General features: G+C 39.8%; 1 protein-coding gene across 1 annotated transcript in view; it reads left to right on the top strand.

The window, feature by feature from the left end:
• The first annotated feature begins 2845 nt into the window (after positions 1-2845).
• The window catches only part of ctnnbl1 (catenin, beta like 1), a 60915-nt gene continuing 36608 nt past the window's right edge, over positions 2846-27152 (top strand). The window contains exons 1-11 of the mRNA XM_037105358.1: positions 2846-3033; positions 4066-4305; positions 6308-6414; positions 6680-6819; positions 7474-7571; positions 10504-10597; positions 15342-15433; positions 16095-16167; positions 17588-17646; positions 18167-18315; positions 22488-22669. Of these exons, the coding sequence (XP_036961253.1) occupies positions 3004-3033; positions 4066-4305; positions 6308-6414; positions 6680-6819; positions 7474-7571; positions 10504-10597; positions 15342-15433; positions 16095-16167; positions 17588-17646; positions 18167-18315; positions 22488-22669 (1264 nt within the window). The 5' untranslated portion in view covers positions 2846-3003. The remainder of the gene's footprint in view (positions 3034-4065; positions 4306-6307; positions 6415-6679; positions 6820-7473; positions 7572-10503; positions 10598-15341; positions 15434-16094; positions 16168-17587; positions 17647-18166; positions 18316-22487; positions 22670-27152) is intronic.

Raw genomic sequence — 27152 nt, 5'->3', positions numbered from 1 at the left:
ACATTCTGCTGCTGACAGCGGGCTGAGACACCATTCATGCTATTACAAGTCACTGTGACATTAAAATCATGTCGAAACTTTTACAACATGCATCACAGTGCAACAGTCTACTGTATGTGTCTGCTTTATTTGTATCTAATAAAGTGATTACAGTTCTGTGTGATAGTTTATTACACATTTAACCAAATGATTGATTTAAAGAAAAGACGTATGAAAGATTTCATGCATGGATTATTACTTGATGTTTCACCACTTGATGTGTCTATTACTATCCAGGCTCGTCCACATCACACAAACATGTGGCTCATTGTCGGTGTTTTCATGCAGCGTACAGCTGCCGGTCCGTCTGTCAGCAACACTATCATTTAATCACGAGCCTGGTCATACACAAAAAGCTCAAGCTGTGATTTATACATCATCATCTGATAACTCACTATTAAAAATAATTTTTGACATCAACATATAATTTGGGAAATACTGGTCTGATCCGATCATAATCTACCGATATATGTATATACCCAGCAGTTACATATGTATGAGAATCATGAAATGAAGGGTAAAAGGCTTAAGAGGGTAATAAACACATTATTTCCAAGCCGTATTCAGTTGTCAACCTTACAAAGAAAGAGCGCTCTGTAGTTTTCCCAATCATGCTTTGTATTCATCTGAAGCTGCCTCCTTGTCTCTAGCCTTGGGATTTCCATATAAATTTCGCTTTTCAGCCCTCTTGCTTCCGTTTATTCTCTTTCCCCTTCTTTCTCTCTTTCCTTTGATCAAGTGCTTTTTCCCTTGTGTTTGCTGGGATGTCAAGCTTGACTGCTTGGCAGTGGCCTTCCTTTTAAATGTTGTTTCTATTGCTCTACTGTCACAGATCGCTGACCAGAGACTGGAGTGGCAATAGAGGCTCTTACACCATGCACCACTCATACATTTCCCAATGATGCTCATTGAAAAGGTGATTTTCTGCCTGTCTGGAACAATAAGCCAGCTTGGACATAAACCTCTCCTGGAATGAAAACAGCTAAATTGAGCCCTTACGACCAGGATTTCATGTGCGAGGTCTGTTGAGGAAACAGTCATGACTCATGTCTAGTTTTACTGGCATCATTAAGGGGGTTTATTTCAGGATTGGCAAATAAGCCGAAAGGATTCTGTTGCAGGAAAAACATGAAAAACATATTTTTGTCAGCTTGTATTAATCCGGGCATGCTGTGGGACATTTGAATTTTAAGTGCAGACACATACAAATTATGAAAATAGATGACTGGTACTGCATATGAATGCAGGTAGGTTTAAAAAGCTAATGAAAAGCTAAATTGTTGTCAGATCATTCCTGATGGGATCCGAGATTGTACTTTGGCCAGTGCGTTCTATAGCTGTCCACATGGACTGTTTACCTGCATGCACCAAAAGCCAACTCAAATGTGATTGGTCAACTACAAACAGACTGCAAACTAAAACCAGAAAGCTTCTGATGACATGACTTGTCCTTTACCTACAAAAATAATCAAGGCATTGATACAGTGGCTATCTACGTACATATTATGTATAAAGAAGTATGTAAAATTCTATTCTACTTCTTATCTTTTAATAACATTGTTTATGTTTTACTATTATCATTGTTGACTGTTATGTTGCTCTGTCCTTTGGCTGTTGTGATGCACAGATCTGCCCGTTTGCAGGACTAATAAAGGAATTCTGATTCTGATTCTGATAATAACATTATAGCTTGATAAAAGTGTCATTTATTATCACATGCACTCCAAAATTATTTCCTGGGTGTATACAAATTTACGTATGTATGTCTTTAAATATTTGTGACAAATAAAGCACTTTGAACCTTGAACGTATGACACAAACAGTGTGATTTCCCTCTGCCATATGAGGACCCCTTTGTCCTTTTAAATGTGATTAAGTGCAATAATGGGTGCCTCTAAAATTGAGAAAATGTAGTGCCTTGCCTTCGAGGGTGTCCTTTTGGTGGAGAAACTGTGATGCAGCACCATCGATGTTAGAGAATTAGTTTGCCTTTAATTAATTATTAAATGGTTAAGCAGCCTTCCCTGTGTCCATTTATCACAGAGATACAGTAATGTAAAACACAGTTCATACTCACCAGGATTTGGAAAAGTGTCAACAAGGTGCCCTTATTTTTCTGCCCCTGTCCCTCAGATAACCTTATTCACCACTGTGAAAATCCGTATTCAGCTTTCCCCACCAGAAAGCCCGATTTAGCTCCTAGATTTGTATTTGCTCATGAATATTTCAGAATGTGTAGGCTAAATAATATGTCGTTTGCAGTCTTGATTGAAGCACCTCTGTGCATATAAGCTTTAAACAAAATAGGCATATTTTAATTTTGTAGACACGGTCCTTCCCTCCTGCAGTTGTCAGACTTTACAACCAGCACTGCTCCCACTAGACCTCACTGTACAATACAAACTCTCTACATAACTCATTTCTGATTTTTGGTTTGCACTATCTGGACAATTCTTCAATACCCATATTTATCTTTTGTAAATGACAATACACTGCCACACTGTTTAAAATTACATGTTCATATCGTACAATATTATGTATTTTTTTTTACAAGTCTATTCTACTTCTTACCTTTTTATAGTTTTGTTTATTCATGTTTACTGTTTCAAATAAATGTCCCTGTTTGTGAAATAAATATTATATTTCTGATTCTGATTCTGATTCTGATGCAGGAGAGGACGTTAAGTGATTTGCCTTAGAGTTTTTCCTCAGCTTGACAGAAATTACAGAAGTTATTGGTTGTAAAATTCAGTAGTTGCAATCATATCCTGGATGACACTTATAGTTTACGACAGCATCTTTCTCTACGACTGTTACGACAGTCAACACAAACGGTTTACGGCAAGCATGGATATTATGCATAGCTTGTTGTTAGCCAGATAAACACCTGTTGCAGTGTACGTTTTCATACATTTCCTACGCGTTAGCAAAACATATTTCAGTGTAGGTTTTTAACCCGGAGAAATGGATGTTGGAGAGCTCCTCAACTATCAGGTATCAGATATTTTTTTTCTGCCGGTCAATGTTAGGGAACTCTAGCTCTCATTCATTGGATTGCATGCAGTAGCTTTGCTAGCAGTTACTGATGGACGTTAGAATACGTGCATTATTTCTGTCTCGTCAATTCTTTTGGAAGTCTATTTACGTTCATCAGTTATCCGCCAGCGAATTGAATTAAAATACATTCGGGTAGTGCAGCATGACAGGACGAGACCGACAAATCCTAGTCTTTGTTTATGACGTTAGCAGTTAGCGTTCTAGCTATACAGGTTGCTAGCTATGTGTCTGCAATGAATATAGAGGGAACCTACGACACTAAGTTACTCTTAAACTCAGCTAGTTATAAACAGACGTATTTAGACAAACATATGCATTTGTACACGGGCTCGGGGGACCTGGTTTTATCATAGGAAACGTAATTGCGCCGACTGTCTGTCTTGGAAGCCAGTGGCCAATGGGAATTCTTGGAATTCATTTAGTTTTGTTCATCATACTCGACGTAGACATTTCATAACGTATGACAAAAAGCATTTTGCTAGTCGTTAGTATTAGTTTGCAAATTCGGCACACAAGTGGCCCCAAATACGACTTCCCATCATCAGAATCTCAACGTATTAACGTCACCTTATTTCAGTCTGCCTGTTGCAGCTAGCTCTAAAAGTTGTGTTTTGACAGTAGTAACAGCTGCAGCTGGTTGGAACATATACTCATGTGAAACAAAGCTCCTGATTATTTAGTGAGGTTCTCTGGTAGAGTTAGCCATGTCCTGTCTACTCTGGAACAAGTAGATACATATTTTACATATACAACTTATGTAGGACATCACAATGCATTTTATGACTTAGTCTCTAATGACTTCTTATGCATGAAATGTAAGACAGAATACTTTTAGACTTTGAAGGGTTCACACCATGTTATGTTACCCATACCTCACAACATCCCTCCTATATATATTTCTTATGTTTCTAAATGGACATAAATTCCTGTGTGGTTGATTACATTTAACCATCTCCTTTCATCTCGCAGCCTGATAGAGGAGCAAAGCGTCCTAGGGATGAGGATGGAGCAGCAGCGGGAGGAGAGGATGACTCCAGAGGAGGGAAGCAGCAGAAGGGGCTGAGTGCCAGGGAGCTGGCCAAGTACCGGGAAGCAGCAGCAGGGATGGGGATTGAAATTGGGGGTGAGATGAGGGAGAGTGAGGAGTTTACAGGGGACAGGAAGAAGATCCTGGAGAAACTGATGGACCAGGATGAAGAAGAACCTGAGGTTGGTGAAATGTTTCTTGTAATTATTACAGAACTGTAACATTTTTGTGTCTTCTTTATCAGATATGATCATATCTAAAACCTTTATTCCAACATGTCTTCCTCTTTTATTTATAGGTGTAGACATTATATTTCACCATTAAAGAGCAACACATTTTTTTAAGGGAAGTAATTCTTACTTTCACTACCAAGTCGCACTCTGTCTCTGACAAAGAGCAGTTACACTATTATAACAGGCTTTTAAAATCTTTTCAGGGGTTGTTGCTATTGTTTCAATGTTGATTTTGTCCATGCGACTTGTCCACACTTACATTGGTATGGGATAGCTTGAGGTTGAATTGTCCCCACCCAATATGCAGACCCACTGTTCCTCTTTAGTAGAATAATTGTATGTGCTGAGTAGAGACGGCATCTCAATTGCAGATGTAAATTAGCTCGAAGCTAACTCTGGTACAGTGCATCAAATGGCAACATTGGCATTTTAATATTGTACATGGTCCCTCTACAAATAATGATGAATTAAATATAAAATTGTCTGTGGAGGTTTGAGGGTTGTCCAAATGAAATGTTCATAGCTCAGTGAAAATGCAGGATGTCTTACAAAATTGCAGTGATTGTTCTGTTACGCACGTCAGTTTGCATGGTCCCTTGCTTTGCTCCCCTGATACGTTGTATTCTGGGTGCTGTAAGCCTCTGCGTAGGTGGTTGAAACGAGAATCTTAACCCAGCCTGGCTCACATTTAGATATGCAAGGAAACCTCATCATAAGGTAGAATAATGTCTGACCTTTTCTCCCAGATTTTTAAATGCTGTCTAGTCTGGTCTTTTTGTGTGTGTGTGTGTGTGTGTGTGAGGGTGTCCACCTTTGTTTTTTTTTTTTACAAGAAATACAAGACAATTTCAAAGAGATCAATATTTGAATCCATGTCCATTTAATACAGATCACTTATACAATTTTGAGTGTAGCTGAAGACTAATTTGTTTGTGCCCCAAGGTAATATCCAGGATTGTTTGTTTAGGATGTGAGCCAGGTCTAAACTTGGTCTATGCCCACACGAGACATCGTGGAGCAGGCCCGCAAGATGCTGCGTGAGCACAGAGGTGTTTATGCTCAACACCCTTTCGGTTGCAGCATTCTCAGAAATGCCAGGGGGACAGACAAACAAAACTCGTTGAGGAATTAAGAAGTCAACCAGTTACTGGAAGAATGCCATAGAGCAAACATTGCCGCACACCCTGCTATACAGCTTCTCAATGCTGATGAGAATTTTGAATTAAATGTGAATGTATGTCTACTAATTGACATACTTTATTACTTTTATACAACCCCTGTAAAGATGGAAGTAAAGTATGATAAAACCTGGATAAGATACTCTGTGCTACTTCCCTTGTAAAGGAGATCATTGGTCTCAGTGGGACTAACCTTATTAAATAAAGACCAATAAAATAGAAACTAGCATTTTGATAAGGCTGTGAACGTAGAGGCAATTTTATGACAGTTTCCACCAGGAAAGCTTATGTGCGCTTATTTCCTGAAAAAAACAAACAAAAAAAAAGAACAAGTTATCAGTACCAAATGCTTCCATATTACGTAGTGCCTCAGAAAACTGTACCTTTATTATCCTGTTCTTATTACCCAACGCTGCAGCAATTATTTGAAGTATTCACTGTGTCAAGAGCTACTCAGAGCAAAGTGCTGCACTGCTCCATAATGTCAGACAATTGAAATTTCCTGACCTGTCATTATCCGTCTAACAATTTACAGGCTTTTAAACCATCAGGAGGTCAAACACATTCCTTTTCCACTGACCTACGCTCACATTCCACCCGATTGTCGAGAAAATCTGTGTTCTCTGCTCCGCTCACATAATCAGAGTGGCCCTGATGTGTCTTAATTGTTATTGCAGCAGTTTCCTCAATTGAAGACTTTTCTTTTTTTCTCTCCGTCTTCCTTCTTTACCCCTTTCCCTCCCCTCTCATTTCTTTATGTACTGATCAAACAGGCAGAGCCAGTGGATGAGAGCTCCGTGAAGAAAATGATCCTGACCTTTGAGAAAAGGTCGTACAAAAATCAAGAACTGAGGATTAAGTTTCCCGACAACCCAGAGAAGTAAGCTCTCTTTGTCACACATTCTTATAACTGACGGAGTATGTGAATTAGACCAAATTTAATGTGGATTAAGCACAAGTTATTACAGTGTTTCTTCACATCATACTGTGCCATATTATTACCAAATTGAACGTTATTGAAAAGACAGCTGTCTAGCTCTTGAGTTCATGACAGGATATCTATATAGCTACTGACTGCATTTCCTCGTATGCACTTTAATATGAAAGCTAACATGCTAACCAAAATTTCTTGCTCCTTAAACCAGGTTCATGGAGTCCGAGCTGGATCTGAACGACATCATCCAGGAAATGCACGTGATCGCCACAATGCCAGACCTCTACCACCTGCTGGTGGAGCTCAATGCTGTCCACTCACTGCTCGGCCTCCTCAGCCATGAGAACACTGATATCCTTTCACTTCTTGATGATTTCAGACTGTCTGATCAAAGTGATCTGTTCATCCTGTTTATACAATTGGATTTGTTGCCTGTGCAGCCAAGGCCTGATATATATCATTCCTGTATGCAATAGAATTCCCAAAAAATGTTAAATACACATCAAGGAAACATTTAAAAGAACATTGGTTAATATTCAAATAAATGCATACAGCCTTTGAGGAAAAAAAAAACATGATCAAACTATTACCTTTACAAATAAATATTTAACTAACTATATATACTATATAGAGCAAAACTCCATAATAATTGAATACATTTCTATGTGAACATGTTGAACAGACTTAATGAGAGAATGAGGACACAGTCTTGAGATGCTCTAATAACTCATTAAAGGGGAACCACCAACTTTCCACACTAAAATCTGTCACTCTACAGTCTGTTTATTTAGAGTTATATAAAGCCTTTGCTGGCTCCAGATTTAGCTGCTGATAGTCTGATAAATCGCCTCAAGTGATCACTTAAGTCAGAAAATGAAAAAAAGCTTAAAAAAAAAAAGCTCTGGGTGTGATGAGTTACCAGTTTCCAAGTGAGACATTAGAGTGAAAGAAAAAATTCAGTTTTGTCTTTTAACACAAGCTCATATTGTCCTTAGCCTGACCCACATGTTGCCATAGCAGTGGTAGATCTGTTACAGGAGCTGACAGATATCGACACACTTCATGAGAGCGAGGAGGGTGCTGAGGTGCTCATAGATGCTCTGGTGAGTTCAGGACTTTTATCATTCTTTGATTACGTTGACGAAGCAGCACTTTGTGGAGCTAATACTGAAACAGGCTGAGGGGATTGATTGATTAATGGTATCAATGTGTCAAAGCAAGTTTTCAGTTTGTTCTTTCTGACTGAAACACATGCAGATGTTTGGGCTACAGTTTGTTGTCTGTCCACATTTGATTCGTCGCTTGATATTGATACTATACAATCCTATATTTCTGCCTGTAGAAAAGATTATGAAATGTAAAGTGATGTTTTTGATGGGACAAAATATAAATTCATACAAATTGTTTTTTTTTTACTGTGTCTGTTACTAAACATTTCTGTAAACTAAACAATGGAATTTAAGTGGGGCAAAAAAAGTGCTTTCTGTCATGGTTAAGATATTAATTTGACTAGTTTGCAATATTTAGCTATATGCCAGTGTTTGTTATCATGGCAATTAAATACATTAAAGGTTTAGTAAAAAAAGTGCCATGAACTTTGTTGACGGGGAAAAAGAAATTCATAGTGTTATGTCAGCCATACAAATATAGCATCTTCTCTCACACCCTGTGTGTTTTCTAAAGCTTTTCTTCGTCACCCTCCAGCTGTGTCTGTTGGCATCAGCTCTCTGTTTAACATCGCCTCTTTGCATCTCCGCCCCTCTCTCTCTTTTTTTTGTCACTGGGCCTGTCGTGTTGTCTATGAAACAGGGAGGATTTTTTTTTTTTAGACCCATTATGTGTGCTGACATTTAGAGTGACACAGACAAAGGTCAAACTACAATAATGTGCTGATAGACCTATAATGGAGGAAAGAATTGTGTGCCCCAGCCGTCACTGTGACACTTTATCAAAGAATCTGTTGGCATGAATGTGCTTTATGCCCAGTTAGATCCCAGTGGCAGTTATCAGGGATGTTGGTCGTTGTTTCTCACCACAATGAATGAGCTGTTTGTCAGATGTCTCCGTCTGACTATATTTTTGACCACGTAAGAGAGATGCTCAGTAAAAGAGACATTACGGTGATATACGAAATTGTTATTTTGGGACACATAATTTACCTATGACCAGTGGTAGGCTTCTTTCTCAGGCAAGTCAAAATGTTTTTAAAATGTTATGTCAGTTTGTTTGTTTTTTAATGGAACATGTCTTCAAAATGGCTACATAAACACAATCCTAACCCTTTCGGTGGGGCAAGAGAACTGAAAAAAAAAGAAAATGAAAATAATACCGAATAAAGGTATGAGCCTGAAAATAAGCAGAAGATATTTATCTACATTTTTTAAAGCCCTTCCTGAAGTGTTTCTTCAAGTTGGCTAGCTGGCTGGTTGGTATCTGACAGAACAGACATTCTGACAAATGTCAAAGGCTTTGTTCACTCTGCAGGCAAATCTGAAATAATTTCAAACTGTCCGCACTGTTATTTGCAAATGATCATGTGGGATTTGACATTGTTTTGTGTACGGTTGCTAGCAGGCAGGAGACACTTAGAAATCCTAGACTGGCCTTAGCATCCAAACTGAGATGCATCCGTACAAATCTGATTGGAATCATATTTCAAAACAGCCCAAAATGTAGCTTGGATCCAGTATGCAGACATTATTTTTGCTGTGCAAACTTTCTAAGTTGAATCTGCATATAATCTGCCAAAAAAACCCCAACAGATTTTGACTGGCAGTCTGGATAAGGCCAAATACTCCTGACAGAAACAGACGTGACAGCAGTTTGGACAATAGATCAGGTGGTTTTGCAACATCCTCAGGATAAATGCTTAGTACAAATGCAGTCCATTTACTGCGCAATGGACTGCCCATAAACTACACTCTTCTTTTCAGCTTCTTCCAAGTGAAACCGTTTTGGGGCAGCAAGGGTTGGTTGACTCCATTTGTCTCTCCTCTTTGCTGTAATGCTTCCAGCTCCTCTGTCCTTGTTGCCAGAAGGCCAGGTGGCATCCTTGATAAGATGAATCAGAACGATCCACACCGCTCTCTGGTGACTCATAAATCTCTGTCGACTGCCTGTCTTCTTTCATCTGTAATTGTACTTTTATCCAGCCAGGCGGCACCCTGCGAGCTCTGTTTGGCTATGAGTCTCCGATCTTGACTTGACTGATAACACTTGGACATGTTCGCAGACACTTGGACAGGAGCTGAGTTTCTTCTGCCGAGACTCTGGCTTAAAAGCGAACGTTCACATTGTCATACCTGTCTTTACATTTACCTCTCTCTGTGAGATGATTTTGTCTGTTCTCTTCTGAAACATGGGTCATTCCAATGTTCCAAGGGTCCTCTGCTCAATATAGCACTTAATGGGAACCTGAAAAAGTTGTTCCACAGCTTTGTATTTGCTTGACAAGACATGGGCTATTATGGGAACTTGTCAAAGGGGTGTTCAGTTCTCTTGAACTGCCATAAGGGTTAGAGTTGTGTTTATATAGCCAGTTTGAAGACATGTTCCATTAAAAAACAAACAAACTGACGTAACATTTTAAAAATATTTTGACTTGAAACAGGTCAAATTTGTCTAGGGAATATTGGTGAATATAATACACTTGAAACATGGAATACTGGGAATGTGGACCTTCGGAATATAGAACCTTAGGGACGTAGATACCTTGACCACAACGTGCTGTAATGTACAAAGATAATTCATACAGAAACATACCAACTTGGTGGGAAATTATAGAAGTTGTGACAATTAAAAGTGTACTGTTCCGTTCAAATGATGAGTAATACAACCAATTTTAGCTGCCCGCTGATCAGTACATTAAAAGAAATACATTTCTAGCAAATGGAAGGTGTGAGGAAATCTCTAAAAGGGTTTTATAGTACCTATGTAGAGGATTAAAATGTTTAATCCCCGACAGACTTGGATTTACCTCTTATAGTAAAGATGTGTCAGCACTCTGTGTTAAACTTCATCTGCCTGTGTCTGTAGTTGGAGGGTCAGGTGGTGGCCTTGCTGGTGCAGAATATGGAGCGGCTGGATGAACAGGTGAAGGAGGAGGCCGATGGCATCTATAACACACTGGGTAAGGAGATGAACACTGACACCTTAACAGTGACACTCAGGCACAGTTTATCTAACAGCAAACTGCTGGACTCAGACTCAGTAAAGGTATTATGGGCTGCATGCAATATATTTTCAGCTCGTGGACCTTGATAAGTTTCCCTACAGAGATACAGTCACCTTCCAATGCATGCAAAATAAATCTTAATCAAACAGTTGCAAACTTGACGCACTGTATTCAACAGGGCTGATTGCATTTCGGTGCCATGCCGGATCTTCGGCGTACAGGCGTGATTGCGGGGGGAAAAAAAAAAAAAAAGGGGGTTTGCCCAGAGATCTAAAATATAGTTCTCTGGATCTAACAGAGGTGCAACTTTCACTTAATCACACTAACAATAGGTCTACTAGCCAGTCAGATATATGGTAGGGGTGGGCCTTGGCTAAACAGACTGATCCAGAGATCAGTCGCTCCACATGCTGTTGAATCTGGGTTTTCCATGCTGGCAACGTGCACCGCAAATTCATGAAGCCAGGGGAAGACACTGAAGATGTTGAAAAAGGCATTAAGAACAAATGGCGCTGGGCATGGATAGAAGATAGAGGTGGTTAAAAATATTCATCAGTGATTTGCAATATATGTTTTCCCAATTCATTATCGATTCAGAAAATCCTATGAATAGATTCAGGCAAGCAGCGGCCCCCAGCCACCAACTGTCTCTTGCTGGATGCCTCACGGTCCCCGCCTCCAGCAGGTGGAAGCGCCTTGCCCCTGACCTTGGTTGGAGGGTGATGCGCCGCAGAAACACCGTTGGAGCTGCGGAGGCGGGTAGCTGATGTCTTGACGCACCGCTCTTTGGGAGACTGTAAATAGGTTGAAAAGTTCTGTCATACTTCATCTACGCTCTCATACTGTGAGGCTCAAAAAGTCAGACGTAGACGAAATTAGTCCATTTTCATTACATGGACTTATTGTATGATAGGCTAGTTTAACTGTGATGCCCTTCAAAATTGGGGTTAATGTTTGAATCGGGTGATTTTAAAAAAAAGTCCTGAGCCTGAACTTTTTTCCATGCCGACAGGGGTGCCTTCCCCCCTCCTATACCTACAAGGCATATCACCTACAGTCAATCTCAGAGCACATCTATGGGCAAAGCTACGAGTTTTCTTGTTCTTGATAAGAAATAATGTCAGAGCTACGGTATCGTCAAGGGGGGTCCGGGGGTATGTTCCCCTGGGATATAGCTTTGAAAAATAACCCCTTAAATGATTGTCCTTCAGTCATACTGGGAAGTATGATAGAACTTTCAACCTATCTTTATAATGTCCTATATACACATTAGAAAAACATTAATAACAACTGAGTGACCATGATAACGGTAACAATTGATCGAATTAGTGATGCTACGCATATAGCATTTGATGTTTACTGTGGGAGACTGTCATTTTCCACTGACACATGTCAGAAATTTGCTAAAATGCAGTTGCAGGTTCATCACAAGCAGCAGATGTTAACCAACACAACCAAAATGGACAGAAAGTTAGAGGACAAACAAAGGAGTTGGAGCACTCTCTTGTTTCAAACGTGTAAAGTCAATTAACAAATCTATCCAAACATACACCTAAGTAACAAATCAGGCTTTTCCTATGAGCAGTATAACAACTCAAGAACTAGAACAGATGACGATTTCAGTGGCTGCACGACTTTGTTTGTTCATTTGTATTCAAAACATGTGGGACAAATATCTGGGACAGATTTTGCTGCACACTGAGCCGTAGGTGCTGCAGAGACTGTCCTCTATGGTTTTATACTGTGCCTGATTAAAATAGGGGCTTAGATGAAGATGGCAGCTTGATAACATTTGAATATTCAGACCAGGAATAATTGATTGCTCTTGTCTTGTTTGGTACTGAAAGATGACAAGCTCTTCCAGAGGGAGGTTTGCCTTTTCAAGGTGTGTATGAGCCAACATTGGAGCTTTGGTCTGCACAATGACGGGGACTCCTTCTTTACTTGGGTTTGACATTACACAGAGGGCGTAATCTAACTTGATTTGTATTTTTTTTAAGCTTTAAAAGTCTTTCTGTTGACAAGTTTCCCAGAGTTTTTCACTAATGGACAAAGTAAGCGGCCAGTGTCTCATTTAAATGTTTTGACAAGGAGGAATATTAAAGCCCGACCGATAAAGGATTTTTAAGGCTGATACCAATGCAAATATTTGGTGATTTAAAAATCCCATATTCCGATATATTGGCCAATATATATGTATATGAAAAAAAAGTCCATAAACGCCTAACAAAACATAAACAGATTTCCGTAACATTCCGTGACTCACCCGTAACGATGCTTCAGTGTCGGCCTTTGCTTGTGAATTCTGCTGTGTGAAAAACGACTGTTGTTAACTGTGATTTTAGTTTCCTCACCTTTCTCTTTCTCGGCTCGCTTCTTGGAGGGAAGTCAGTGTTTTACTTTTTATGAACATTTCAAAAGTGCCTCTCAACCTTACCCATTCTCCGGAATAGTGATGGTAGTTTGATTAATCAGACAGCACATTTTTTCACATCCCTTCTTTTGTTGATATCAGTAGAAGCCGCTAACCATGTCACGTAGCTCGCTTGTGTCTTGCAATAGCTAGCGCGTTTGCGCATGCATGGTGACCCATGACGCGTGACCCTACAAGAAGAGATCTCAGACCGGTTGTCCTGTACGACAATCAGGTGGCATGCACTCAACTTATTGTAGAGTGTATTTATTTTTTAGATATTCATTTATCGGCCATTATAAATGCCGATACTGATAGTTTGGAAAATGCCTAATATTGGGCAATAAGGTCGGCCTGCTGACGAATCGGTCGGGCTCTACTTAAAATCAACTTTTTTTTTAAATATGAGGTGTGAGCTGTTATTCAATTTGAGCCACAACATTTAGGGAGCATCAGTGATTGTGTCACAGGTTTAACAGCATTAAATGTGGAAACAAGGTCTAAGAGAAGGGCACGGGCCAGCAGATAGTTTGAGAAGTCATGGTCTCTGTATTTAGCCTCGCATGAATCCGACTTTTCTGCCTCTCAGCTCTTTTTGTGTTGAATGAGTCTACTGAGATGATTTTTTTTTTCTTTGTTGCCAGATTGAGGCAGAGTGTCAGGAGGGCCGTTTAGGTGTGTGTCTGCGTGTGTGTGTGTATTCAGCTCTGTGTGTGAGTGTGGGTTATATTGAGGGAGCAGTGCTAGTGCATCTTCTATTCAAGTGTGTGTGTGTGCGCGCACGTGTGCGTATGTGTGCGCACGTGCGTGTATGTGTGTTATCAAGGGAGCTCTCCAAGCTTGAATAAGCCTTTTGTCTGCCTTGGCTGCTCTCTGCTCTGAGCCCGCTGTCCTCCAGGATGCTGTCTGTCTGCTCTGTTTGAATCACTGATAAAGGCGCTTCGTCTCTCTCCCTCAGCGCCCTTCCTCTCCATCTCCTCCTCCATTTCTTCCTCTCAACGTTTCTCTGTCATCTGCAGCCTCTCCTCTCCAGATGTTGCCCCTTTGTATATTATTTGTCTTATTTCTTTTTCCTCGTGTGTTTGTTATGCTTTCCATCCCTCTTCTTTCGCTTGTCTTTCAACCCCTTTGCCTCCCATCTGCTTCCCCTCTCCTTTTATTTCGCCTTCCCGCGGTCCCCTCAGTTTTCCTCTTCTCCATCCTTTCATCACCACCCCTCAATCTATTTCTCTCTCTCTGTCTCCCTCTGTGACAGTCTGCTGTGATAGAGATATCAGCTGCCTGTGATAGAGGCAGCTTTGATAATATTAGTCGCTAAACTAAGTCGCTGGGACACAACCCAGACGAACTCTCTATAAAAAGTTGCTGTTGTATTTCACAGTTCTCCTCCTTCAAAATGTATTTGATTATAAACTCTTTACTTAAATGCTAGTATGTACTGACGCAGATGCACCAATAACCTGTTGTTTTACTTTACCCTCTGGATCAGTCGGTGTGTCAATCATGATGAAAATTCCATAACATAAATGTCCCCAGATTTTATTCTCCCATTAAACTACCTGTGTTTTGAGCTGAGCGTATTTTGTGACACCTGACCAGTAGTGTGTGATTGTGTGGATGCACAAATTCAATGTTTATTGTCCAGCACCTCATTTGAGGGTATATGCTGATGTTGAGATTTAGTGACCTGCTCAAGGAAACACCAAACTGAAAGGAGCAATTTTATTTGCATGTAATTTGTAAGATAGGGCCAGAATTTGATTCAAATAATATAGAAACATTATCAACAGAGTGTGAAGAAACAGAAGTGCTGATGTTATTTTATATGTCTCTGTGTAACCCGTCTCGTAATACCACTTTGTACTACAAGAGGTGAGTTTCAGGTGGAGATGCTGCCAGTGGCAGTCTGTCTCCTTTATCCCAACAAGACAATCTTAATTGCCCTGCATACTCACCAGAGTCAGAGTCAGAATTACTCTTTTGATCCCTGTGGGAGATCGTAAAAAACAAAACAAAAAAAACCCTTCATTCAAACTTAATGTAAACAACATGAAACAATCCATTTTCAACAGCTGCTGATGCTGTTTGAGTTGCTGTGAATCACCTCCATACTGTACCTGTGGTCACTACTCCATGATACGAGATCATGGTCTCAGCAAACTTTATGGGTCTGGTGATATGTTGCCCCGTAGGATTTAGATTAACCTTTGAATTCTGCCCATAGTTGTCAAATTACACATTTAAAAAGTGAATTTGGATGTTTGGTTTGTTGCTATTTTCTTCCAGCTATCATAGAAAATATGGCAGAGTTCAGACCAGGCCTGTGCACAGAGGCAGCTCAGCAGGGACTCATGCAGTGGCTGCTTAAGAGAATTAAGGTAAGAATATGGCAGAGCATTGTCTAAATTTGATTTTAGAGCTACAGCGACTGATCAGTTAGTTAATTATGAATAAGCACCCATTTGTAAGGGATTCATTGTTTTACTTAATTGAAATACAAATTCCGAATAGTCTCATTTTTAAGTTATTCTGATGTGACACCTTGCAGCTTTTCATATCTTTCCATCTCCTCTGGTTGGAAGAAATTGCAAATGAGTTGTAGCCTTGCTTATTTTCTCTACTGCAAGAAAGTGAATGTAGTAGTAAGTCACATTCATTCAAGTTATTTTGTTGTGAGTTCACCAGTGCACAGCTAACCATGATGTATTTCATATTGTTTTGTGGGCATCGTTCCATTAGATAAGGTGATTGAATCACTGAATTCATTTAGGTTATAAATGAAGTAGTTTTAGTTTTGACAAATGCTTGTATGCAAAGAATGTCTGTTCACATGATCTGTCATTTGAGTGAGGCGATCCAGAAATTAGAAGATTATAACTTGCTGTCACTGTATCCAACAGTTGTATAATTGACCAGGCAGAATCTCTGCTGATGGTTAGAAACAACATGATTTGTTGCAGAATACTTGGACTGGGGAGAACAGAGCTTCTCAGGATGAGTTGCTAATTTGAATTTGGTCTCTTTCCCTTCTGCTCTCAGGCAAAGATGCCGTTTGATGCTAACAAGCTGTACTGCAGTGAAATCCTGGCTATCTTGCTGCAAAACAATGACAGTAAGTGTGTCTCTGTAAATGGTTTCTGGCTACCAAATGATGCTAATTTATCTTCGCTTTCATTCACCTCTCTGCTTTCTCGAACAGGCAGAAAATGCACTGTCTCATTTTTCCTTTTCTCTCCTACTTTTACTTTATTCACTCTGTTCTGTTATTACCTGTCTTTTCTTTGGCTTTTTATTTTTATATTCTACCCATCTTATATTTGTTCTCTTTCAGCCTTCCTTTCCTCCTTCCATTTCGTGTCCTTTCCATCTCTTTCAGTTACCATTTCCATCACTGTCTCTTATTTGTCCAATTTTCTTCACCATTTTGCTCCATTACTCTTTGATTTCATATTACTTTCCATGTTTCCATTTGTCTATTTTCCATCTCTTCATCCCTCTTTCTCCCACTCCCCCTACAAAAGTATCTATTCTTCCTCTCTCCTTGTCTATTTGCTGTCTCCCTCCCCTCACTAAAACCCTGTAAAGCCCCAAATAGCTAGGGGACTATCAGGTCCTTGAACAGGTTCTCATTAATGGTACGAACCGCATTGATATTCAGTGGGAGTCGTGATTCATTTTACACTGGTTCTCCTCTTTTTCACCAGTGCTGCCTCTATTTATCCTCTCCCTTTAAATCCAAAATAAAATTCAACAAAAAAGTTGTTTTTCGCATGAAAAATGTTCCCAATTAGAATACTTTTAGTGTCTAGAAGTAAGAATATGTCATATCACACCACTACTAATAGGAAAATGACAAAAAAACCAAACTATATCAATCAATCAATATCAATCAATAGTCTATAAAAAATGTTCAATATTCGCACATATTAACATCAAGCTCAAGGACAGATCTGTGATAGCACAGTATCAGCCAACTGATGTATCTGTCTGTCAGATTTTTGGTGTTGGTTATGAACACTCTACTACTTAAAAAAAGATACAAATGCAAAGCACACATTTTTCTATTGACAGGGGCGTACTGTGTCTCTTCCTGATCTCAATTTACAGGACTTCTGGGTGTTGAATTCTGTTAAATTGAAGTTATTTGGTACTGCTATGAGGCAGACTATTGTTGTGTAACTTTAAAAGAAGATGGAATAACTTGTGTAGGCTAACAGCATAATTTTCAGTGCCTTTAAATTTCCTTATTTTGTTTCTCTGGAGATCCCCCATGGTCATTGTGTTCCTCAGTGTTTAAGCTCATTGAATGCCTCTGTTGCACTACAGCCACTCCCTCCCTCTCTGTGACTTGTACTCTTTTGCTTACTCCATTTCATCCGCTTAAACCTTTTTTCTCACACTGTCTTCTGTGCTCAACCCCACTCCCAAAATGTCTGTTTTTCTGCAACTATCTCAGTGTAATCTCTCCGTTGTCCTTTTGACTCCATTTGTATCTCTTAGTCTGCTTCCCTCTTTATTTCTCTCTCACACAGATACCAGAGAACTATTGGGAGAGATGGATGGCATCGATGTGTTACTGCAGCAACTATCTGTAAGATTTTTTGCTTAACTCTCTATTTTTCACTACCTACTACCACACTTCTAATTTACCTGTCATCCAAGTGAGCCTGGTTGGGGTAAAGCACAGCGACTTCTCAGATGTATAATGTGCAAAACCTGTGTGTGTATGCCAAGCCCATTTTTACCTTGTTTTCAGCCTTATGATTTACCCTTATCCATACGTCCGTAGATACATTTTCAGGCTGTTATGAACACCCTGTGGCATTTTAGGGACTCAGCCAACAAGAGTGTGACATTAAAATTATTGTTTATAAGTCTTTAATTAAGCTTCAAACTTTGTCGTTGACCAGAACTTTGTTTTTTCCACCCTATTCCCTCTCTGTTCTCTTAATTGTTCTGTGGATCTGGCGAGTATTTTTTGTCAAGTTATGATTATTCGCCTTTATCATTAAAGGGGAAAAGAGCACCCTCATTCCTTTATTCTCATGCAAGAGCAACATGCCTTCCTCTGTGTCCTTTCTAAATGCTCTCTCCTTCTCCTTCCCTCTCAGGTGTTCAAACGTCACAACCCGTCCACAGCTGAGGAGCAGGAGATGATGGAGAACCTCTTCGATGCTCTCTGTTCCTGCCTAATGCTGCCAGCCAATCGGGACCGCTTCCTCAGAGGAGAAGGGCTTCAGCTAATGAATCTCATGCTCAGGTGAGGCTGCAGCAGTGGCACTCGCTCCAAGGCTACTTGAATGTTGAAGTGGAGCATTTTCAACAACCAGTGTATTGTGTGTCTGCGTTTGCTAGCTTCCAGTCTTCTTCCTTGCCTGTTTTTGGCACATTACAACATTTCTTTTCAACCCAACCAGTGGAAAAGGGTGAGACTGGTAGTAAGAACATTGGTGCACTACATGGTGTCCCTCTGGTGTGTGCATGTGCATCCTTGTGCATGATACCAACTGACCTACTCATAAGATCACTGCCTATTCAGGCTCTTGCTGCTGCTGAGCTAAGTTAACTAATTGAAAGTGACACCAACATGCGTGTCTTATAAGATACTGACATGGATCTGTGGTTTCATTTTGCATTGATGATTTAATCATTAAATCAATATATTAATCTGAGTCAATGTATGGTAACACCCTGGAAATCAGTAGATGGAAGTTGTGATAACGTGTATTTTACACTATGGCACTAACATGACACACATCCTGATATTATGAAGTCGACGGAATTTTTCCATTTTCAAACACATGGCAGGGAATATATATTCCATGTATCGCTAACACGGTTTTGACAGTCATTCGCGTGGCGTTTAGCAGACGCTTTTTTTCACAGCGAATTACAGTAAGTCACTCATTACATTGTTCAGTTTGTGCATTATCTCTAACCAGTTATGTTCAGCCACCATCCATGGTGGACAAATGATTGCAGTGTTTTGTAACCATTAATTAATTGCCCACAAAAGGTTACTTCGGTGAAGGAAACATTAATAACAATGCTTAGAGATCCACAAATAAAGAGGCAACTGCAGACTATTTAGTTGCATTTGAAAAGCTATTATTTTTGTTTTGTTATAGAAGAGATGAAAGATCTTGCGGGAGCAGTGAACTGTGGGAAAGAACTTTCTTCATATATTTGTTTTAAAATGTGTTGAGGCGAGCTGAGGCAACAGCGACCTTTCGTGTTGCAAGCAGTTTTCGAATTTAAACAAAACTACACAACTATGAAGACCTTTAAGTGGACTAACATGAGTGGATACATCAGTTGCATTTAGCTGATGCAGGGTAGTTCTTTTTGAGTTGGACTGTGCCTACTGTGTCACTTGAACACAGATGCAATTTTTGCTACCGAAGCCTTGATCAAGCTTAAATAAGAGGAAATTCCTTCCTTGGCAGGGTCTTAAAACTCATCTGCGTCAGAGTGTCAAAAGAAATCTTTGTTGTAGTACTACAGTGAATAATTAATAATTAATCATTTGTAATACTACAGTTAATAATAATTAGCTACAATCAGCGTCACTTAATAGGTTTCCATTCGCAGAACTCCTCACACATTCCCCAGAAACAAAAATGCATTATGTGTGAAGATTGTTCCTGGTGTAATAGGAACCTCCTACACCACAGTGCTATAGTAAGGTGAAATTTACAACAAGTGTGTGATAAGTGCTTCCGTGCTATAAAAGATATTCTTTAAGAGGAGAATATATGGTGTTGAGCCCAGCACAAAGCATCTCCTGATCTACAATCTGGGCTTCACAGCTCTGCTCAGAGCGTTTTTCTTCCGCTGCTCTCTGTACTGTGAAAATGTGAACCGTCGTATCCTAAGCGCTACACTGAACAGCACGTTTGCCGGCTCCATTACCATTGACACCGTCGGTCCAATCAATCAACAGGGGGCGGAGCGCAGCAAAGGCAGAGATGTGACCTTAAAGAGTAATAAAGACGCATTACACGCATTCATGAAACCTTCACAGCTTCTGAACCTGTGCGTTGATAATCACATCACTGCAGATGTAGATATAAGACTTGGATCGATTTCTCATTATTTGAATGCGAAAACCCATTTCTGTTAAATCAGTCATCAGGGAAAAGGTGGAAAAAAAAGACAGAAAAGGGGGGAGGAGGAGCAGACCATGAAATGTCTTTTAGAAACTAATAGGCAACAATTCAAAAACAGATCGCCACTTTCTCAGATACATTCATTGTTTTTTCCATCAAAAACTACATTTACATTCCTCCCAACTCTCTTCAGCCTTGTGCTACACACAGACTTCACATCTGGCATCTTAAGGAATTCCTGGCACAGTCAAATATCAGAAATGAGTTTTACTGCATTTTTACGTGCTAGTTACTAAGAACAGTAGTTCAGATGTTGCCGTTTCCTGATCACACCTGAGAATGTTTTGGTCAGACTTTGAGCCTCTGAGGGATTCTGTCTCATAAAGAATTTGAGTCGAGTCATAAACTGCTGCCGTCGTAATGTTGCCCACCAGACACGGACATTGTGGGTTGACGACGACATAGTTCACGACACGGGGATGCTGAGTTAAGTCAGCTGTCTACCATCTGAATTGCCCAGTTTCCCTTCAGAAAATACACTGTGTATCGCTCCCCCCTGGCCTCTCCAACCGTCCATCATATGTAATGTGTCTGTCTGGAGAACCAGACTCAACTGCCTGAAATATGTGTCCCTCCTCTGAGATAAACACTGTCATCTGTCATTGGAGGGAATGGAGGAAATGACACAGTGACAGACAGCTACATTTCCTGAGAGGAGGCTTGGAGTTGGGGGTTGGGTGGTGGGTGATGCAGACAAAGTGGGAAACAGCCAATGCTCCGATGATAGAAAACAGGTGAATAAAAGCAATCCAATTGATTTGTTTGAGAGAACACTCCTCTTTTGAGATGGATTGTGGTAATTTATTGTTGGATTTATTTGCTACCTTGAAAAAGGTTCAGGTGGTTCTGGTGGGATTGAAGATATTTCTACGTCCCATGATGAGTATAATGTTCTTTGTTGTTGAACGTATACTCGGATTTTGCCATAGCTCAACTGTTAGTTGCATGTAAGAAAACATTTTGGGGATTTTCTTTGTCCTTGGGTGCCATAGACAAATTGGTGGTGTATTTGTGTTTGTGAGTGGAATGTCTGTAGAATTGGAGTTTGTTGAATTTTTTCGCTGGGTATCAAATCGCAATTTTCTCATGCAAGGGAACATTTTGGTATTTTCATGTTGAACTTTTTACTTTTGTTTTTTTGAGTCTTGTTCATATAAGTGTTCTGAATCAGATCCACCGAACTCTTTATGTAGAAACTGGCATTTTGTAACCACCCACAATTTCTGGGTGGATCACTTGCTGGAATGAATACACACGTCTGGCTGCAACACTTTGTCGGGCGTAATGTAGGTGCGAACTACAAACAAACCTGAAAACTTATATGTTGAAGTAAACATGTATGTAACGATGTGATCCTACCCTCTTACTGAAGTTACATAGTGCAGATACAAGTGATGGGGGCACTGAGACAGAGACACCATTCACCCCATTACAAGACACTTTACCATCAGCATGATTTTTAGGATGTTATGTTAAGGTTAAGTGAGATAATGTAGATTTAACTGTGCATATTTGTCGTGAACTGCTCGTTTCACCGTGATGGATGCTGCCTGCTCATGAATAGGCGCATGCTCGTCAGATTTGATCATTCAGCATAAACAGAAGCCCTAAAAAATTGTACTTGCAGAAATGAATAGTGGTAAATTTAGCCATGTCAGTTTCATTAGGGAACTTGAGACAACTAGAAAATATTGATAGTACAGCTTTCAACAATGTGACCTTAGAGGAGCGTGCTCTGAAAGAAATGCAAAGTGAATAGGTTGACTTATAGCTAGGGCAAAATGGTCCGTGACTAAGATGGAAGGTGGTCAAGGGGAAGTGAACATTATAGACGGGAAAATATTATACAGCAGGTGTTAAACTGTCACATTCATCATGTGGTACCAAAGAGGATGTTTCCTCTAACAGCAACATCAAAAGCCCCCGAGGCATGTCTCACTCAAATCTGTTCCTACAAGTCGTTCTTGCATGTGGTTCATAGCATTCTGAGTACTGACATTCTTTTTTTGTCACAGCATTCAGTCATTCCCATGAGCAAAAATATTTAGAAGTGATTCTGCCAGAAATGCTCAAAGCTGAAATAACACATAGTTAGTGGTGTGTTATTACCGGTTCATGCAAAGCACCAAAGATTTCTGACAGCTGTATAATTGGTGGACCTGCGTTTACAGGGCACTGTGTTGGAAATATGCATGTTCTTTATATCTACTTAACCAACACTTAATACATCCGACTCAAGCATCATTTCCTGTCTCTGCTGCAGAGAAAAGAAAGTGTCTCGCACCAGTGCCCTGAAGGTCCTGGACCATGGCATGATTGGACCAGAGGGAGCAGATAACTGCCATAAGTTTGTGGACATCCTGGGCCTGCGAACCATCTTCCCACTTTTCATGAAAACCCCCAAGAAGATGAAGAAAACTGGTACTTCAGAGAAGGAGCATGAAGGTCAGTGACACATTAGAAAACAGCAACAGCAGATGAGATCTCTTCACAAAGGCTGCAATCAGCTGCACTCTGTTTTGGCCTGTTGAGTAGTTTGACCGGTCATATTGTGCTCATTAGAACTTGAGGAGTTTTGTAACCTTTTTGTTTTGCTCAACACACTTTAATTTCTTGTTATCTATGTGGAGCACTTCATGTTAAAAAAAACACATTGTCTCCCCAAATTTCAGACTGATTCAAAGTTAGAATTCTGAAGAGTTTCACACAATTAAACCCCATGTTTTTGGCTACTTTTTCTACAATGGGCATTCATGGTATATACATTTGGTATTTCTCTATATCTCTATATCAAGGGTATAAAAAGAACAATTGTGCATGCATGTAATCTGATTTAGACTCAATAATGCACAGGATGTCAGAAGGTTTTCTAATAACAATATTTAGTTGTAATTTGTTTCCCCAAGTCAGTTGATTCGTCAGAAAAATAAGTTTGTATTGTTTTAAGGATTCTATATATTTAGATATTGTTCCAGGTTTAATCGTAGCTTGTCAACAAAAATGGCACTGACATTCATTTAAAGGTTCAGTGTCACCTGTCAGTGAAACTTCATGATGTCATTGTGAAGGTGATGTGACGGTGTAGAAAACGACTGACGGTGTTAGGACTACCTACTTAACGTCCTTCAAATCTCAGAATTTTTGTTATTTATAAATCTAAAGATTACTGACTGCACTCATTTAAGTGATTGCACTAATCATGACAGGGTAATGTATTTCTTCTTCCTCTGCACCGTGTAGTCACACCCGTTTCCTGCAGATGCACTCAATCCTAATCTGCTCATGTATCACGGTTTGCTGCCTCTTCGGCCTGTCAGTTTACACTATCAATCCAATCTTGATTGATTTTCCTGCCTGCGCTCTTGAACCTCTCTTGTCTCTGAGTGAGAGATAGGAAGTGCAAACAAGAGCCGGAGAGAGAGAGAGAGAGAGAGAGGATGTCTGTGTGGAACAGGGCAAGAAAATAAAATAAAGAAGAGAGGGAAAGAAGAAGAGCTAGAAGCTCTGTCCATCTCTCTGCTCTGTTTGATTACCTACGTCCAAAATGTGGAACCCCTTCTCTCTTTCTGTCTGTATTAATTAAGTTTGATTCATCCGCCGGGGCCTCCAAGCCCTGCGGCGAAGAAGAAATTGTCTTCTATTGTGTCCCGTCTCACCCGGGGACTGGATGAATTAACCTCTGACCTCCTCGAGCAGCAGGAGGAAGAGCGGGAAAGATAACCCATCCTAACAGTTAAACCTGTGTGCTGAAGCCTGTGGTGTACCAGACACACTCAAAGGACAGGCTTTAAAAAGAGACGTGGAAATGCGCCCCAAAGGTCCTCTCTCCCTGTGAGCACTGGGTTTATGTGTATTTCTCATCCAAAGCCGCACACAGAGATCCACAGTATGATGCTGGCCTTTTAACTTTTAGCAGTTCTGTTTGTTGACACCTTCTGCTTTAGAGCTTTTACTAGCATGAAACCCCTGATGGAGACATTTTTGGGTACTTCAAAGCCCACTATGTAAATGCAAGAATAACCTCTGATCCTCCCACATATATATCACTAATAATTTAAGGGTAATGCATTAATATAGACTTGCTTGGGTTAAAGGCATAATCAGGCAGTTTGCCATCACCACCCACTAAATAATGCAGCAGTGAATGTAAAACATGTACAGTTTTATCTTAATATATCGAAGACATCCTGCAGAACCTACTACATGTTAAAATTTTATCAGCAAATGCTTTTAAAACAACTATATTATGGAATCAAATCACCTAAACCAGCCGTCATCAGCTGCTCCAACAATAAACTTCATCCTTGGAAAAAAAACAGTCACATTTCATAGATGTATGCTCTTTGACGCCACACTAATTACAATCCACTTTCATGGAATCCTCCTGCTCTTTCTATGACCACACTCAGTGTACAATGTATATATTGTAGTTAATCTTAGTGCAATGTCTAAGCGATTCACAAATGCAGCCGGACTTGCTTGAGTGTTTTGAAAGCAGGTGTTGATTTATTATCATTAACGGGCTACCTATGATAAGTAACCCCACTAAGGGCTTAACACTACACAAATCCATCCACCCTGTAAAGGTCAAATAAAAGTGGTGTTATTTTATTACCCCAGAGCCACTTTCCAAACCCATCTCAGACCTGTGTTTTGAAAGTTTATTATATATAATCTGAGAAGCCTAGAAGATCAAAGTGAAAAAGTTTAGTTAGTTAACTTTAAATCATTGTGCGTGTGTCCCTGAGGTCAGGAATAAACCTTCCTGGTTTTAAGTCATTGAAATATCAAAAATAATGTTTTTGTTACATAGTAGTAATTGAAATATATCTGAGGTTTGTTGATTGTATAAAACATGACATTGAATGATATTGCGTAGCGCCGGCGGACATCGTGATGGGCATTTTGACTTTTTTTCCTGACGTTTTATAGACAAACCCAATGGCTGATTTGTGTGTTTCGCCATTTAGCAGTGCCACCATTACTGTGGTGGCAAGCTGTCTGACAGTGACAGCAACATGGGTAGTTGGATTGACAATGATAGACAGTGGCCCCTAGTTACTGGTGAAGGAATCTTATGTAGATGGAGACCTAACATTATTCAGATTTGAAGAATGAAACATTGGTCATGACAATAGCCAGAATAGATACAGAAGAAATGGAGAACATCTCGACCATCTGCCACATTTCTAGTGAGAAAGTACTGTTTAATATACTAATCTTACTTCATAAGCTAGCTTATATAATCACCCAGGAGCTGCATTTAATCATAAGAGACCAGATTTGATAAGACATTTTCATATAGGTATTCAAGATTATTTCATCAGTCTCCTGGTGACGAAAAACAAAATACCACATGATTTTCATATAGAGTCAAAATTACTTGTTAATGATATAACTTAACTGATAAAAATTCTAATATTCGTCATACTCTTCTTTAGATAGAAATCTTTACCCACTGCAGGCCCAGTGAATCTAAATAAAGTGAATGGTCTCATACAGGGGCACTCTTCATGAACTAGTATCTTACATATTTCACATTCAGTTCAGGTAATCCGTTCAGTTTTCCTAAAATGATCTATTGCTGGAAAAGCTGAGAACTGCACAGGTTCTTCCTGATTTCCTTGACATCATTGTCAAAACTGATGTTACGGCAATAGTGAAGGTAAAAGTAGAAAATTGTTAATTTCTTAGGGCAGCTTGCATTCAAATGTGAGGATTTAGTTGCCAGATGCCACAGCAGGAATGGTGACTTGTCTTCTTGTACTTCTTCCCCGGATTGTGTGTAGACCAAATATTAACCCACACTAAAATCCACAGGATAAAAGGTTATGTAAATAAAAAACACTCTAAACCCAAATGGGCATTCAGAGTAATAATGTAAAGGAAAACGAATGTTATATGCCACAAAAGATCACCATGCTGCGTTGTCAGGTACCATAGTCCGAACAAATAACCAGTGTTATTTAACATTAAAAAGGGGGAACATTTTAGAAAGATAGGTTGCAAACTTTGATAGATTGTAAGTGACATCACGTTTAGTTGGACTACAGACCATTGCAGTAATGGCAGTGTTGTTAGAGAGCCCAACAAATACATCAGCCGGTGGATTAGTCTGTATTCATCCATACAATTTTAACAATTAAATATGGAAATGCCCATGTGCAGCATTTCCTTTTGGAATGACCTTTTCCCTAATTAACTCATTTTGCTATTCTTTGTGATGAGAGTTGCAGCCTGTATAGGATTTCACATCATGTCTCCATTGATTAGTCTAACAGCTATAGGCATAATGAGATGCCCGTCATAATGTAGGGCCTATTGAGTGAACCCTCCTTCTCAGTAAGACTGCTAATTGAAAATGCTGCGAATCAAGTGGTTCTCCAGAATAACACAATGACACTGTAGATTAATTAACTATCAGCCGCCTCAAACAAAAGTAATTAGGAGGTAGGGACCTCCTCTGTCTGTTCTTGATGCCTTCTCTCTCTCACAAATTCACTCCGCAACTCTCTCCATCACAAACCTTGGTGCAAAGATTGATCCCCATGAAATCTTTTCTGAAAATGACACAGCCGAAATGACCAGGGATTGCCAGGTCACATTAGCATTCAGAACGGCATAATTGATAGAGACAGTGTAAGTGGATAGAAGGAAAATAACTGAAGGGAAAAAGAAAGATCCAAACAACAAATAACATTTCTTCGGTCATGAATATTCATGCCACAACACTGCGGTTCACCTTGTTTTTTAGGGTCTCAGTTTATTGGTTTATGTACTCTGTCATTACCAGTGAAATGAGATTGTATGATGGAAATTGGTGGCAGCCGGTTGTTATATTTAGGTGGCTAATGATGCGAGCGAGCCTGAGAGGCAACAGAAGTAAACAACTAATTTACACGGCGAGGCACAATAGTCATAGCTCCGT

This window comes from Acanthopagrus latus, chromosome 7, assembly GCF_904848185.1.
Source record: "Acanthopagrus latus isolate v.2019 chromosome 7, fAcaLat1.1, whole genome shotgun sequence".
In the NCBI taxonomy this organism is placed as follows: Eukaryota; Metazoa; Chordata; class Actinopteri; order Spariformes; family Sparidae; genus Acanthopagrus; species Acanthopagrus latus.
This window is presented reverse-complemented; position numbering and strand designations above follow the sequence as displayed.